The sequence below is a fragment of the Schistocerca nitens genome, chromosome 6 (genome assembly GCF_023898315.1).
Source record: "Schistocerca nitens isolate TAMUIC-IGC-003100 chromosome 6, iqSchNite1.1, whole genome shotgun sequence".
In the NCBI taxonomy this organism is placed as follows: Eukaryota; Metazoa; Arthropoda; class Insecta; order Orthoptera; family Acrididae; genus Schistocerca; species Schistocerca nitens.
Genome location: NC_064619.1, coordinates 391,765,614 through 391,782,897, shown reverse-complemented (window position 1 = coordinate 391,782,897; position 17,284 = coordinate 391,765,614). Strand labels below are relative to the sequence as shown.

Here is a 17,284-nt window from a genome sequence, read left to right as displayed (position 1 = left end):
CTCAATGAAAATGTTTATTGGAGTGAGTCAATGTTGTACATAGTTCTGTGAATCTTTGGTATGAGGTGTAGGAACGAAACATGGTCGATAGGCTGGGTAAGAATTCTTGTGATTGTTTCTGCTATAGTATGTGATAACACAATTTGGAATTTCAAGTTTTTATGGATGTTTTTCATACGCATGCTGCGATTAGGCTTTCTTTATGTCAATAAAAGATACTTGTGCGTGTCTTAGTACTTAGAAGAGATAGTGTAATTTGAAGTCTTTTTTCCTAATGTTATGGGTGTGAGCAGTTTAAAACTGTCAGTAATAATGTGTAATGTTTCTAGTTAACAGTGAAGCTAATGCGCGACGCATTGCCATGGTGGAGAGCTGCTTCGGCAGTTCGGGACAGGTAAGATTAATTCTTACCCATATAGCTAATGTCACCAAATATGATGCGTGTTGGTTTGGATAATAAGGAAACACAGACGTCGCAATCTAGTATCGTGTCAAAAGATTTTTGATGAGAGAGCAACGCAAACTGAAGACGTTTACGCGATAGCTCCGATAAGAGAGTAAAATATTTACAAGAGTATGAATACCGTACAGGGTAACAAGTAGTCACTAGGTTACACATTGATGAGCAAGGGTGAAAAACTCAAGAGAAATTGAAAGAGTAATACAGACCGAATGATAGATACACGCCACGCTTTGCTCAATAAAAAAAACTTGTGCCAGCGCAGAAAAATTTCTGTCTTGAACAATTTTGTGTTAAGGTGCTAAATATGTTTTTGTAGCATTATTCACCATATTATTTTGGTCTGAGCCATCCGTTTATTGGCGTTTGAAACTGTTAACTACCAGTTGCCCTTCATCACGTCACACAATTGTAGTTGACACATTAAAACAGGCAAACCAGAGAAGCAACATTCCAGTATCTAGTACTGTGCAAATTGCTTCCATGTGATTTGTACTTCAATACGTGCACAAGCATATCTTGAAATAAGTCTGTGACTTTGTTGTCATCTGCTTTGCAGTTGTAGCTTTTAGCAGTGTGCACTTTTTCTAAAAGCTTGTAGCAGCAATAACTACCAGAAATGATGTCATTGCATCCACCATTTGTTTAACACTATGAACTGTAGGCAGAAATGTAGCTGTCACTTCAGTTACTGTTGTAGTTTATGCGGATTAATGCAGCCTCAATGATAGGTAACAACTATTTAAGGGACAAAATAAACTTATGCTTTATTCACACAATACATATTAATACATTTGACTACCAAATTATATTAGGTTGCCCCTTCAACAAACACGGAACATTTATATTCCATAGAGTCTAATGCACTCTGCACATCATATCTTGTGCACCACTATGCAAGCTGAAAAATGTTTATTCACATATCCCCAACACTCCCCCTTGAACTAATACTTTTCAGATACTCAACCTATACATTCCAGGTTAAACCATAATGTTTCACCAGCTTCTGAAATTTGTCCTTACTGAGAGGCTTAGTTAGGAGATCAGATAACATTTCTTCTCTGCATAGATAACTGAGGATTATATTCCACTGTTCCACATGAGGTCTTATAAAGTGATGCCGGGTCGACAGAAGCGTTCTATCCCACTCATCGGCTTTGGTCCGTGACGTAAGGGTGTTGTGGTGTGTGACATCATGATGGCGTGGAGTTTGATTTGTGAGTGTGATGTGTTTGTAGACGTTGTTGTGTTGTGGTTTGTTGTGACCTCTGGTGGTATGTTTAAGGCTTTCGTTTGTGTGGTGTAATGGGCTCAGTTTGGTCTTGCTTATTATACAGAATTGTTTTGAGTGTTTGGCTGTGTTTGTGGTGGAATTCGTTTCAGTGAGTTAACGATTTAGTGGTTTTGTGTGAAGGTTAATTTAGTGTTGTTCGCTGTAGGTCGTGTCATAATTTGAGTAAATTAATCGGTTGTTGTTTTTGTTCAGGAATGGATATGAAGGATAAAATTAAATAGTGCGCGTCTGCATGATATAATGGGAAATACCGTGTTGGAGCTCATAAGCAAGATGTATGAAACAGGTGAAATACCCTCAGACTTCAAGAAGAATATAATAATTCCAATCCCAAAGAAAGCAGGTGTTGACAGATGTGAAAATTACCGAACTATCAGTGTAACAAGTCACTGCTGCAAAATACTAACGTGAATTCTTTACAGACGAATGGAAAAACTGGTAGAAGCCGACCTCGGGGAAGATCAGTTTGGATTCCGTAGAAATGTTGGAACACGTGAGGCAATACTGACCCTACGACTTATCTTAGAAAATAGATTAAGGAAAGGCAAACCTACGTTTCTAGCATTTGTAGACTTAGAGAAAGCTTTTGACATTGTTGACTGGAATACTCTCTTTCAAATTCTAAAGATGGCAGGGGAAAAATATAGGGAGTGAAGGGCTATTTACAATTTGTACAGAAACCAGATGGCAGTTATTAGAGTCGAGGGGCATGAAAGGGAAGCAGTGGTTGGGAAGGGAGTGAGACAGGGTTGTAGCCTGTCCCCGATGTTATTCAATCTGTATATTGAGCAAGCAGTGGAGGAAACAAAAGAAAAATTCGGAGTAGGTATTAAAATCCATGGAGAAGAAATAATAGCTTTGAGGTTCGCCGATGACATTGTAATTCTGTCGGGGACAGCAAAGGACTTGGAAGAGCAGTTGAACGGAATGGACAGTGTCTTGAAAGGAGGATATAAGACGAACATCAACAAAAGGAAAACGAGGATAATGGAATGTAGTCGAATTAAGTCGAGTGATGCTGAGGGAATTAGATTAGGAAATGAGACACTTAAAGTAGTAAATGTGTTTTGCTATTTGGGGAGCAAAGTAACTGATGATGGTTGAAGTAGAGAGGATATCAGATGTAGACTGGCAATGGCAAGGAAAGCGTTTCTGAAGAAGAGAAATTTGTTAACATCGAGTATAGATTTAAGTGTAAGGAAGTCGTTTCTGAAAGTATTTGTATGGAGTGTAGCCATGTATGGAAGTGAAACATGGACAATAAATAGTTTGGACAAGAAGAGAATAGAAGCATTTTAAATGTGATGCTACAGAAGAATGCTGAAGATAAGATGGGTAGATCACATAACTAATGAGGAGGTATTGAATAGAATTGGGGAGAAGAGGAGTTTCTGGCACAACTTGACAAGAAGAAGGGACCGGTTGGTAGGACATGTTCTGAGGCATGAGGGGATCACAAATTTAGTATTGGAGGGCAGCGTGGAGGGTAAAAATCATAGAGGGAGACCAAGAGATGAATACATTAAGCAGATTTAGAAGGATGTTGGTTGCAGTAAGTACTGGGAGATGAAGAAGCTTGCACAGAGTAGCATGGAGAGCTGCATCAAACCAGTCTCAGGACTGAAGACAACAACAACAAGGTGATATGTCTCAAAAGTTGCTGAAAACTTAGTGGTGCACTGTTGATAGCTGCATTATGGGAAACAAATGAATGTCTCTGAATTGGTGATGAAACTTTATCAATATTCATTGGAAATATGTGTGAAAGTTCACACAAAATTTCAGCGAAATACATGATGGACCTGCAGGAATCTCTAAACCACTCTTTATGAAATGACCCTAATTTATGTGTGACTGTGGATTGTGGAAACTAATAAATAACTTCCACACTGTCTTGAGGTGGCAGGATTCATTGCGAATTGATAAAATATACTAGGAATTTTGCTTCCACTGATTTTGGCATGCTAATCACTAAGCTGTATTCTCACAGTCTTGTGAATGTCTGCTGTTGGTAGGCCAGATGCACTGCCACTAGACTGCATTATAAATCGCTCATCGATATTGACATAACAGAATTCTTTAAGTCTCTAGTTATTTCATCCATGTATTGCTGGAAAGTGAGAGAGGCATTACATAGTCTGAATGGCATTTGAAGAAATTTGTAAAATCTGAGTGGAGTGCCAACATTGATTTTGGGTATACCTTCTTGGTGCAATGGTTGTATGATAAAAAACTTGGATATTGTTGATCATGAAGGAAATTGTGTTTCCATGAATTTCATAGAAAAATCCTCAGCTCAGTATGTGGCCCAGAGTGACGCTCGAGTATTCTGGTGATAAGATAGCCAAAGTCTGCACAAGGGTTCCACTTGCTGCTCTTCTAAGTGACATTGTAGAGTAGCAAAGCCCTTGCTATCTGAAGGATGGCAGATGTCTTGTGCTAACCTGAAAGAGAACTTTTGCTTTGCAGTCATGAGCTTGTCCGCAAGCAGCTGATGAGGCTATGCATGGACTGGTAGTTCTCGTGTAGTTATGAGATGATTGGCCATTGAGTGTCTTGTCAGTGCTGGTCTAGGCAACAGATGTGTAACCTCAGGGATGTAGCGAATCACCATCAGTCATTTTGTTGCCAGCAAGGTTGGCATTACATAGGTATTAATGACGAGATAAATGTGTTGTCGAGTCAAGTAACCATTGATAGTGAATATCTGGGAGGAAGCAATGGAATGATACAAGTGTGCCGCACCCATAGGGTATCGCTAGTTGGCGATAATAAATCTCCAAATAAGTTCATGTTGAAGATTGAATTTGAGAGGCAAGATGATGTGGTCATAAGTCTTGACGAAAAATCCAGTTGCAACATACATGTAAATTCTATTGGTGTTAACTGTGAAAGACAAGAAGGGTAAACTCGGTTGTCAGCGTTTATATCAATGAGGAATTGTAACTTGGAGAAGTGCTCTGTTGTGAAAATCAACAGTTGTTCATTTTGAAATGATGAGTTGCTGTCACTACAGATTTCCAGCGACATTTTCCTTGTCACAGGATGATCGATACAGCTGGGCAGAAACTCCAAATTTTCTGTGATACCTGCAGATTTTCTAACTGGTGAGCAAATATTTTTTTTTTTTTCTGGGAGAGCATCATTGTTGTGACACATAGGGGGAGTGACATATTTGGAGGGCTTCAACTTGCTTAGGTAGTTTGCAGTTCATCCATAGCTTTGTTTGTCCTAGTGGAGATGGTTGCACCGACCTTAGATGGGCACATGTCAACTGTTTGGTCAAAAGTTTTAGATTTTGTCGTGATATGTATAGATTATGCGACTGATGTAACATGAATAGTTCTGTATGATGCAGTGATATGTTTGTTGTTTATCAAGGATCAAAGGATGTGTAGAAAAAATACAACATAAATGAAAACTTACTGTCCACAAATCCAAGACACTGCAACGTTTGCTGACAAAACAGCATCCTCATTTTAGGACAGGCGTACATGTGAACTTAGCTCACCTAAACTCTTTGTTTTTTTTCCTGCTTAACACACAAATATTTTTGGGCCTTTTTTATGTAGAAAACACTGTAACAGAGCTAATTTCCTCAACATGCTATGGAATGACACTTGTCATAGATGGAAGAGGTCGGTGTTGACTTCATATTCTACCAGGATGATGCATCTGTAGATTTTCAGTACAGTATGTGGGACTATCTCAGTAACTGATAGCCACAAAAAATTTGCACTCAGTTGGCAGATGTAAAGAAATGAGGCCAACATCATATTTTGTGGGTATCTGTAGCTTGTGTTGTATAATCCTAGCACCTTCACAAATTTCTGTTTTGTGATTGACACACAGTTAAGTTATATATGGCATCATTTCTTGATATCTCAGTAATACAGTGATCTGTAATATATTTGTGAAGATGTCTAATACGATCTTATTGCTGCTCTCAACAGAATTAGAATTTTCCATGAAGCTCATTTGGTAAAATTAAAAATATTACTTGCATTTTCAGCTGGACAATTTTGTTTTACACTATTGCAAGTGGACTTTGACAGGTGAACGTCTAAGATCATTTTGTCACATGGTTTTTGCCATATGTGTGTGTGAATGGTATTGGCGTAGTATCTGTGATCAGTTGTAATACACTGTTAATTTTAAATTTCGTTCTGTAAAGTAAGACATCTGCTCTGTTCCAGCCACTGGCAGTACCAGGGAGAGTCCTAGTAGGAGAAGGAGTCCTTACAAAGATGTGTCGCAAAAAACCGAAAGCTCGACAGTTTTTCCTGTTTAATGACATACTTGTTTATGGCAACATCGTCATTAACAAGAAAAAGGTAAGAGAGGCTGAAAGCAGATGTTTGCACATCTCTGCATGTCAGTTTTGAGGCAACCAGTGGCAGGATATTATGTAGTAGCCAATGAATAACTGTTAACTTGAAACTTCCTGGCAGATTAAAACTGTGTGCCGGACCGAGACTCGAACTCGGGACCTTTGCCTTTCGCGGGCAAGTGCTCTACCAACTGAGCTACCCAAGCACGACTCACGCCCGTCCTCACAGCTTTACTTCTGCCATTACCTCGCCTCCTACCTTCCAAACTTTACAGAAGCTCTCCTGCGAACCTTGCAGGTTCTGTAAAGTTTGGAAGGTAGGAGGCGAGGTACTGGCAGAAGTAAAGCTGTGAAGATGGAGTGTGAGTCGTGCTTGGGTAGCTCAGTTGGAAGAGTACTTGCCCGCGAAAGGCAAAGGTCCCGAGTTCGAGTCTCGGTCCGACACACAGTTTTAATCTGCCAGGAAGTTTCATATCAGCGCACACTCCGCTGGAGAGTGAAAATCTCATTCTGGAAACTGTTAACTTGTCTTCAAGTGACTAATGTACCGTACAAATTAATCGTATTTTGTGGATGGCATTTGTTCACATTCTACTTTTGACACATATTGACATACCTTTGTCTGGAATATGAATCTTGGCTGTGGTGATGTTTATTACTAGAATGCAAAGCCAAACTAAAAAAAAAAATAGTTTATAAAGTCAAACTTACCTTTAAAGTGCCTGAATCATCTGAACTTTCTTCTACTTCTTCTTTTCTTCGTCCTCTTTGTCATCCTCTTCATATATAAGACAGTCTTCACTGCCATTGAGAGGGTTACTTATGCTGCACTTCTTGAAAGATTTAGCAATAATGTCTTCTTCACTCTAGATCCACAATTGTTTTATCCACTGACATATTTGTTTGATTGCAGGTAATTTTAAAGCTCCCTTAGGCGTGAATTCGTGTTTGGTTTCATCCATTGTCTATTTGTTTCGCTCCTCTCCCATGTACACATTAAATGGTTTAGATATTTATTGAATCATCAAGAGGTTGCGATTGTGAAGTCAGTCCTTCCGGAATAACGGCAAGCATTTCTCTGTCCTAGTTTCTCTTTCACAGATTTTTTCAAATGACTGCTAAACTGATACAGCACAAAAAGAGAACTCTTCTTCAATAAAGCACCTTTCCTTCTCTCCCTCTGTCTGTTAATCCATTATTTCATATCAGCTTCATCCATCCACTCTTTGGCATGTACACGAACAACAACACATGGCCATAATTCAGAAGGTTTTGGCATTGTTTTTTACTTAGAAATGATTATTGGATTCATCTACATCTACATCCATACTCCGCAAGCCACCTGACGGTGTGTAGCGGAGGGTACCCTGAGTACCTCTGTCGGTTCTCCCTTCTATTCCAGTCTCGTACTGTTCGTGGAAAGGATTGTCTGTATGCTTCTGTGTGGGCTCTAATCTCTCTGATTTTATCCTCATGCTCTCTTCGCGAGATATACGTAGGAGGGAGCAATATACTGCTGGACTCTTCGGTGAAGGTATGTTTTCGGAACTTTAACAAAAGCCTGTACCGAGCTACTGAGCGTCTCTCCTGCAGAGTCTTCCACTGGAGTTTATCTATCATCTCCGTAACGCTTTCGCGATTACTAAATGCTCCTGTAACGAAGCGTGCTGCTCTCCGTTGGATCTTCTCTATCTCTTCTATCAATCCTATCTGGTACGGATCCACACTGCTGAGCAGTATTCAAGCAGTGGGCAAACAAGCGTTTGGTACCGCCAACACAATGTGAAAGGATAACAGTGTAGTGAATTTTTCATGTCCACTTGTTTTTATGGTTACAGTTTCAGCGCCTTTCAGTTATGTTACTTGGGATATCAAATGCCAGAGGAATTTCGTCCATATTCGCTATTTGGCTTAGTTCTACACTTGTTTTCTTTCAATGTTGAGTAATGAAGTGATGGAAAGATAATATTTTCTCTTCATACTCTTGTGGCATATTCTGATATATTTTGCTTTCGGTTCGCATGCTAAATCCATGGCGCTTTATAAAACTATAGCACCAACCTTGGGCTTGGCAGCCAGATTCTGTGATTGCGTGTGTGTGTGTGTGTGTGTGTGTGTGTGTGGGGAGTATGTTTGGCTGTTTTGTCTATTCTTATGAAGGCCTGTTTGGTTGAAAGTTATATTTGACAGTCTTTTTGTTGTGCATATCTGCAACTCAGCATCTCCGATATATGGTGAGTGGGAACTAGCCTTTTCATAATCTTATCATTATTCCATCCTGGATCTCCTAGTTTTGGCCATTTTGCATTCAGTCCTCTATTTGCACATTTAGTTTTACTCATTTTTTTCAGTTGTTCTTTACTATACCATGAATTGCGAATGGTTTTTTTCTTATGGTGGAGGGCCAAAATGCCACTCAGCTGCTCTGTTTCTATGTTCTTCTGCATATGCTGTTCCTTTCAATTTATAGCCTACATCATATGAATACATTTTATTTTTTCCATTACAAAACTAGCTACTAACAAAAGTATCGTACTGTTATCAATAACGCAAATCGCTTTCAATTAGAGTTCACTGTCACCGTAAACTGCAATGACGCATCATACGCTATACACTGTCCTGGGTTTGTGATGATGAGGTGGGAGGGAGACAGTGTTAGCAAACGTTTGAATCTCCGCAAATCATGGGCGTCGCATCGGTGTACTGCTCTTGCCAATTGAATCTCTTAAGTTGCCAGATAGGTTTCCCTTAGCTTCGAGTATGTGGCCATTTGTAAGACAGGTGAGGATTTTAAATCAAACAATGGACATGTTTACATTAATTTCGACACAATTTTTTGACGCAAAAAGTGCATTTTATAGACTGCAAAATGGTATATTAGCTTGGAAGGTGATAGTTTTTTTCCATTATTTTGTTACTTGCATTGAGAATCCTGTAGTTCATATGTCAGTAACAGAAACACCAAGATATAGCAAAAGCATTTAATGAAAACCCCACATTAAATTACCCATAATTTGTTTGTGTGTATTTGCCCCCTACAAACAGTGTTTTTCTCCGAAAGTTCAGTTCTATTGTACTCTAGTAACAAGTATGTTAAGGTTGTTGTTTTGTTAAATATCTAATATTTCTCCATCAGTCAAAATGAAAACATTGTTATGTCATTGGCTGTACAAATCACCTGTTCTGTCATCTTAACTTCCCATGACGACTGTTGAAATATGTTAACAATGTACAGTTAGAGGTTAGAAAGTGGATGGTCCTTTGTAAAATTTTATCAGAAACTGTACTGTCATATTTTGTTTCATAAACATTATCCTATAGTCCCACTCCCCCTTCCCTCGGCCCCAGACCCCCACTCCTTTGCTTCAGTATTAGCCATCCCGTGTCATTTTTGCTGTGTTTGCTCTCCCACCCTCTGCTCATTATCAGATAATCCCCTAACTATGTGCCACCTAACATACTTCACAACACATTCTAATAAACCTTCACTTCTTCCTTTGAGTACCCACTGTCCATGCTGCATACCATTTCGTACCCCTTCCAATTTCTTATGTCCCCCTTTCATCAATCTGCCCATATCCCCCCTCAAGTATATGACATTGGCTCATTTTCAGATAATGTAACCAGAGTCATCTCACTCTACTGTGCCCCTTTCTTGTTGCTTCACACTGGTCGTAGTTATTGATTAGTGTGCAGTAGTACAAGAAATTAGTTAATAATTACCTTATTGTAGTAGATGTAACACTACTGTCCCTCCTGACAATGCCCCCCATTGATAATAAAGAACTGATTTGTATTTTCCAAGAAGGAGTCAGTCCAATTGTATATGTGGGCGATATTCTGCAGGAACGTACTTTATTTACAACCATCAACTATAGCGCATTCTTCTGAAGGTAACAAAAATGAAATGAAAGTGTTCTATTGTTTTCTTCTGCCAAATGATCATTGTGATTTGACAGAGTTCCATGTAATACACACTTACCCAATACTGTTTTAAGGAGTTTGTGTTTGGTCTCCAAAAATTGTAAAATATGTTAATGAGACTGATCAGTAGATAGCTCCAGGGATCTGTGCTCTGATCCTTAAACGATAGACAGACATGCACTTCATGATATTCCTCTTGCACGGCTGGAGTTGTTTCTTAACAAGAGAAAAAAAATGATCACATTATGAAATTATGTGAAAGGAATAAGAATGCATTCGGAATGGGGAAAACGTTAAATTATGCTATCCCATAAGGTTCGATGCTTGGCCTGCTCATGTTCTTGGCCAATATAAATCGACGAAAAAGTCTCGTCATTTTGCATGGTGTTCTTGATCCCTAAAATTGACTATTGTGCACTTAAAAGTGTTACATCATAGTGGTTAGTGAGTGAGACTGACATGCAGAAGTTTGTGTGTTTGAACCTCATCAGTTGCTTCAAAATTTTGTATTTTTAAATAGTCATTGAAACGACAATTAGTTGGTTTAAATTTAATTTTTTTTTTTTTAAATTATAACCTTCTGTCATGCCATTTTAATCATTGTATTAACTTTTACACTTACTTTTTTTTTCTTCCATTTTTCCATTTGGAGTCTTTGTGCTTGAGATTTTAATTTTTTCTGTATCAATTTCAATGTAATTTCTTTTGTTTCATCATCTTATATTTTTGTCCCCATTACTGCAATTATTATTTCTATCCCTCCTTTTTGCTCATTTATTTATAGTCCCTTCTTTTGTTTAAATCTTTGTGTGTTATTTTGTCCATAGCGCAAAAGGAATTTGTGTTTTAAGTGTTTGTATGACAATTGCCATCCAAAAATATGTACACCTTGTAAGTAATGAAAAATACATTTTTGACACGTTTGCACAGCCAATATAAATAGATTATTTCATCTTTCGTAATTTAATTTATAGATTGACATTTGCAGACATTTAAATAGTGTGACAGATAAATAAAAATAATTAAAAATCACATGCAAAGAGATTCCAAATGAAAAAAGAAGGAAAAATAAGAGCAAATCAAAAAGTCAATATGATGATAAAATTGACGTGAAACAGGATTAGAAAGTTTAAAAAATTACATTTAAACCAAATAACTGAATAAAAGTAAACATCGATAATAATTTTAAAAAACCTTCTGCATGTCAGCCACATATGCTAACACTACACTATAACACGATTATATGTATATCTGTTGATGTTAGGACTACAGAACAATTACACAAAACAACAAAATTTTTTTCGTTGATTACTTGCAAGTGAGGGCCCACGAAGGTGAATGGCTGCTGGGTCTCTAACCTACACCACAATATAGACAGTTTCAAAAAGTTGATTGGACAATGAGGACCTCTCCTTGTTAATAGTAAAAGAGGTGGCGTTGTTTCAGAGTAGCTGTTTTCTTTATAATATATACGTGTATAAAGAAATTTAGAAGTAATGCTCACAATTATCAATATGAGTAGATTAGCTGTTATAATTGGCTGTTAGCATACTATAGAGAAATGATTGCTTTTGCCTGTTAGTGCATAACTAGACTTGTACCACATCCCTGAAGGTTCTCCTTCATGCTGAGATTTATGGAATACAACGTATGGATGTGTGTATGAATGAATAAATGTATTTTTTCCCATGTGCCAAATGGACCATTGTCCAGTTACACGATACAATGATGCCTCAAGAAAATGTTGTCCAATTACTCAAGAAAATTCACAGGGAATACTAAAGCAGACCTATTTGCTTATTTTAATAAAAAGGCATTGTTTTTACAGTCTTAATGAATTTCATTACACATTGTTACATTAACAATTTTTATAGTACGTTAGACAAGGTGCACATTCACATTTTTGTGTGGTGAGCATATACTGCATATTAGGAGTCTCTGATCACTAGTTACTTCAATTTTTAATGGTAAATGTGTAAGGTTGAGTTTTATATGTGAAAATATTATATGGAATAACAACAATAAGGAAATGATAGATTGCTAGTCACCACATTGAAGAGGCGTTGAGTTGCAGATAGGCACATTGAGAAGGTGTACTAGAAATACTTCAGCTTTCAGACAAAGTCCTTCTACAGAAGTTGAAAAATAACACGCATTCAAACAGCAGCAGCTCGTACACACGACCACTGTCTCAGGGTGCTAAGGCCCAGTTAAGGACCTCTATTCGGGCTTTAGTGCCTGGAGACAGTGGCCATGTGTGCGCAAGTTGTTCTTATGTGAATGTGTGTGGATCTGTGTTTTGTTTAGAAGGACATTGTCCAAAAACTGGAATATTTCCAGTGTACTTTTTCATTGTGCCTGAATGCATCTCATGCTTCCTCTGTGTGGTGAGTAATAAACTATCCTTTCTGTGTTGTTATTCCATCCTGGGCTTTCCATTGTTTGAAAGGGTTGTATTTGTGGACACAGAGGTTTCACAGATGTGAGTTGCTTTACATTACTGTTGGAAATGATTTCCAGTATCTGTATGATTGCGTATTGTGGTGTTAGTATAATAGATGATCACTGTTGATTAGGTTAGATGCATACATGTAAAAATATCACAGTTAATAGTATGTGGATTGTAAAACCTTCATGAAGACATTCACCTGCTTGCTTTGTTATTGTAATGTACTTACTTGAATAATTTAGGGTATTTTAAACTTTTGAATTCGCATTTAATGACTAAGACCACCTACTGTTCAATATTTATTCTGTTCACAGTATAATAAGCAGCACATCATACCGCTTGAAGAAGTGAAACTGGAATCACTTGAAGATGATGGTCGTAAGTACACATTCATTTATAAACTTCAGAAAGATATTGGGTACTGAGAACTTTGCTTTTAAGAAAAGGGTGCAAAAATATTCGTAGAAGCCTTTTACGAAGCAAACTGAATGTAATTTATTCATTAAATGAGTAATTCCATCTTGCATCGCCGCCGCCCCCCCCCCCCCCCTCCATAAGTAATCCTTTGCCACGTGCCCCCTTCCTGCGTGCCCCTCGTCCCACTCCCCTTCAAGCTTCCCTCCCTAAACTTCTATAGTATTTGTTTTTAAATATGATCTTTGTTGTGGTTTCCTTTTATTATTTATTATGTTTTTTATACCTTTGTTGTGGTTTCCTTTTATTATTTATTATGTTTTTTATACCATTTTTGTCTCAAATAAAGTTTAGTGGTCAAGGACCATTCAGCCCGCTACATGGGACTAGGAATGCTATAATTATAACACTTGTGTGTCAGTCTTGTATGGATAGGGTTCTGGAAAATACCTATGGTTTAATAATACTCAGAAGAGACAAAAGTGAATTTTAAATTACCTTAACTCTCATTTATTATCCTTTGCGCATATTTGCATTCCAAGGATGCGCTGGTAATACTGTGTGTTACACATCATTCAACATAATATTATCAAGTACAGCAAATTATATGCATATTAATTGCACTACAACACTGTCGATGGGTGTGTTGCAGTATGACAATGCTGCCCCTTCCAATTCCATGAATGTAGTGAGATGTATTTCAATTCGTGATGGTGAATCACCAAAAATACCATTTATTTCTTTTTATTACTTAAAAGCAGGAGGAATAAGGCTTCTGGTCAGGTGAATACAGGGTTATAAATACAAAATCAAATCGGCGGGAGTAATTTCCATAATGAATAAAAAATTAGGAGCACGGCTAAGCTACTATGAACAGCATAGCGAACGCATTATTGTAGTCAAGATAGACACGAACCCACACCTACCACGGTAGTACAAGTTTATATGCTAACTAGCTCTGCAGAAGATGAATAGATTGAAGAAATGTATGATGAGATAAATTATTTAGATAGTGAAGAGAAATGAAAATTAAATAGTCATGGGGGACTGGAATTAAATAGTAGGAAAAGGAAGAGAAGGAAAAGAAGTAGGTGAATATGGAATGGGGGTAAGGAATGAAAGAGGAAACTGGCTGGTAGAACTTTGCACAGAGCATAACTTAAACTTGGTTTAAGAATCATGAAAGAAGGGCGTATATGTGGAAGAGGCCTGGAGACACTTGGAGATTTCAGATAGATTATATAATTGTAAGACAGATTTAGAAACCAGGTTGTAAATTTCCAGGGGCAGATGTGGACTCTGACCACAATTTATTGGTTATGAACTGTAGATTAAAACTGAAGAAACTGCAAAAAGGTGGCATTTTAAGAAGATGGGACACGGATACAGTGAAAGAACCAGAGGTTTTGGAGAATTTCAGAGATCACATTAGGGAAAGTTTGACACTAATCGAGCAAAGAAATTCAGTAGAAGAAGAAAGGGTAGCTCTGAGCAATGAAGTAGTGAAGGCATCGGATCAAGTAGGTAAAAAGATAAGGGCTAGTAGAAATCCTTGGGTAACAGAAGAGAGATTGAATTTAATTGATGAAAGGAGAAAATATAAAAATGCAATAAATGAAGCAGGCAAAAAGGAATACAAATGTGTGAAAAATGAGATCGAGACAGGAAGTGAAAAAGGCTAAGCAGGGATGGCAAGAGGACAAATGTAAGGATGTAGAGACATATATCACTAGGGGGTAAGATAGATACAGCCTACAAGAAAATTAGAGAAACCTTTCGAGAAAGGAGAACCACTTGTATGAATATCAAGAGCTCAGATGGAAAACTAGTTCTAAGCAAAGAAAGGAAGGCAGAAAGGTGGAAGAAGTATATAGAGGGTCTATACAAGGGGATTGCACTTGAGGGCAATATTATTGAAATGGAAGAGGATGTAGATGAAGATGAGATGGGAGATATGATACTGTGTGAAGAATTTGACAGAGCACTGAAAGACCGAAGTTGAAACTAAGCCTCGGGAGTAGACAACATTCCATTAGAACTACTGATAGCCTTGGGAGAACCAGCCTTGACAAATTTCTACCATCTGATCAGCAAGATGTATGAGACAGGTGAAATACCCTCAGACTTCTAGAAGAATGTGTGAAAATTACCAAATTATCAGTTTAATAATTCATGGCTGCAAAATACTAACATGAGTTCTGTACAGATGAATGGAAAACCTGGTAGAAGCTGATCCGGGGAAGATTAGTTTGGATTCTGTAGAAATGTTGGAACATGTGAGACAAATACTGCCCCTACGACTTATCTTAGAAGATAGATAAGGAAAAGCACACCTACATTTCTAGCACATGTAGACTTAGAGAAAGCTTTTGACAATGTTGACTGGAATACTCTCTTTCAAATTCTGAAGGTGGAAGGGGTCAAATACAGGGAGCGAAAGGCTATTTACAATTTGTACAGATGGCAGTCATGAGTGTTGAGCGGCACAAAAGGGAAGAAGTGGTTGAGAAGGTAGTGAGGCAGGGTTGTAGCCTATCTCCGATGTTTTTCAATCTGTATATTGAGCAAGCAGTAAATGAAACAAAAGAAAAATTTTGAGTAGGAATTAAAATCCATGGAGAAGAAATAAAAACTTTGAGGTTTGTGATGACATTGTAATTCTGTCAGAGACAGCAAAGGACCAGGAAGAGCAGTTGAACGGAATGGACAGTGTCTTGAAAGGAGGATATAAGATGAACATCAGCAATAGCAAAACAAAGATAATGGAATGTAGTCAAACTAAGTCGGATGATGATGAGTGAATTGGATTAGGAAATGAAATACTTAAATTAGTAGACGAGTTTTGCTATTTGGGCAGTAAAATAACTGATGATGGTCGAAATAGAGACGATACAAAATGCAGACTGACCATGGCAAGGAAAGCGTTTCTGAAGAAGAGAAATTTGTTAACATCAAGTATTGATTTAAGTGTCAGAAGTCTTTTCTAAAAGTATTTGTATTGAGTGTAGCCATGTATGGAAGTAAAAATCGACGATAAATAGTTTAGACAAGAAGAGAATAGAAGCTTTTGAAATGTGGTGCTACAGAAGAATGCTGAAGTTTAGATAGGTAGATCATGTAACTAATGAGGAGGTACTGAACAGACTTTGGGAGAAGAGTAATTTGTGGCACAACTTGACTAGAAGAAGGCATTGGTTGGTATGACACGTTCTGAGGCATCAAGGGATCATCAATTTAGTATTGGAGTGGTGCGCTGAGGTTAAAAGCCATAGAGGGGGACCAAGATATGAATACACTAAACAGATTCAGAAGGATATAGATTGAGTAGTTACTCGGAGATGAAGAGGCTTGCACAGGATGTCTTGGAGAGCTGCATCAAGCCAGTCTCTGGACTGAAGACCACAGCAACAACAACAACAACAACAACAACAATTCGACATTGCACGGTTCACACAAACTCTAAAGTGAACAAACATGGGACTTACGATTATCCCATTCAGTATCAGTTTCCGGCACACTGCTCAATATTTACACCAGATCTGTTTGCCCTATATCAGGCCACAGAGTATAACTGACGACACAGACATTTCAGTTGTGTCTTCTCCTCAGACTGTCTCAGCAGCCTTCAAAGCCTCTGTGTACTGTACACTCTCCATCCCTCAGTGCATTGGGTTCAGGATAACTGTCACTTGTTCACTCTTGATGAAGCCACTGTGCTATTTATGTGGGTTCCTGGTCATCTCTGTCTGACAGGAAACGAGGCTGCTGATGCTGCTGCCAAGGCTGCAGTCCTCATACTCAGCCCACTAGTTCTTATATTCCCTCCGATGATCTCTATGTTGCCATCTGTCAGGAGGTGGCGTCACTTTGGCATTGCCACTGGTCCTCCCTTCATGGGAATAAGCTCCAGGTTATTAAGCCTCTCCCAGTGGGTTGGATGACCTCCGCCTGCCCCTCCCGCTGTGAGGGAGTAATTTTAACTTGGTTGCGTATTGGGCACTGCCTTTTTAGCCATTGTCATTTGTTAAGTGGCGCTCCCCCACCACTTCGTACACGTTGTGCCCTAGGTTTAACTGTCCGCCATTTCCTGACAGATTATTGGTTATAAAGGGTGTTTATATTGTTTGAGTTAAAATATAAATTTGTAAGGTGAAATGTTAAAATTTATTTGTAGCTCCTTTTATGAATCTGTGAAATGTAAATAATAAACTAGGATTAGCTACAGTATTATTTAGAATGTTAATTATAGTTAACAGGGTACTATTAGTTAAGGTCTTTAAACCCAAAGAATTTGGCGGTACCTCATTCCATTCAGAAGAATGCCCATTTTTTTTTTTTTTTTTACCATTTATGTTCCTGATTTGGTTTGCCATCTGAGTTATTGGCCATTTTAGCAAATGATGTGCAACCTGT

The 17,284-nt window shown here is 38.1% G+C and overlaps 1 protein-coding gene across 3 annotated transcripts in view; it reads left to right on the top strand.

The window, feature by feature from the left end:
- The first annotated feature begins 9 nt into the window (after nucleotides 1-9).
- Nucleotides 10-17,284, top strand: part of LOC126263065 (pleckstrin homology domain-containing family F member 2) — a 145,859-nt gene continuing 128,584 nt past the window's right edge. For 2 of the 3 annotated variants that reach the window (XR_007546817.1, XM_049960046.1), the window contains exons 1-4: nucleotides 188-221; nucleotides 330-394; nucleotides 5,951-6,088; nucleotides 12,772-12,835. Coding sequence is in view for 2 of the 3 variants with exons in the window: in XM_049960046.1 (XP_049816003.1) it covers nucleotides 203-221; nucleotides 330-394; nucleotides 5,951-6,088; nucleotides 12,772-12,835 (286 nt within the window). In the remaining variant the exon portion in view is untranslated. Of the gene's footprint in view, nucleotides 97-187; nucleotides 222-329; nucleotides 395-5,950; nucleotides 6,089-12,771; nucleotides 12,836-17,284 lie in introns of those variants that run through there. The other variant, XM_049960048.1, reaches the window with a different exon arrangement.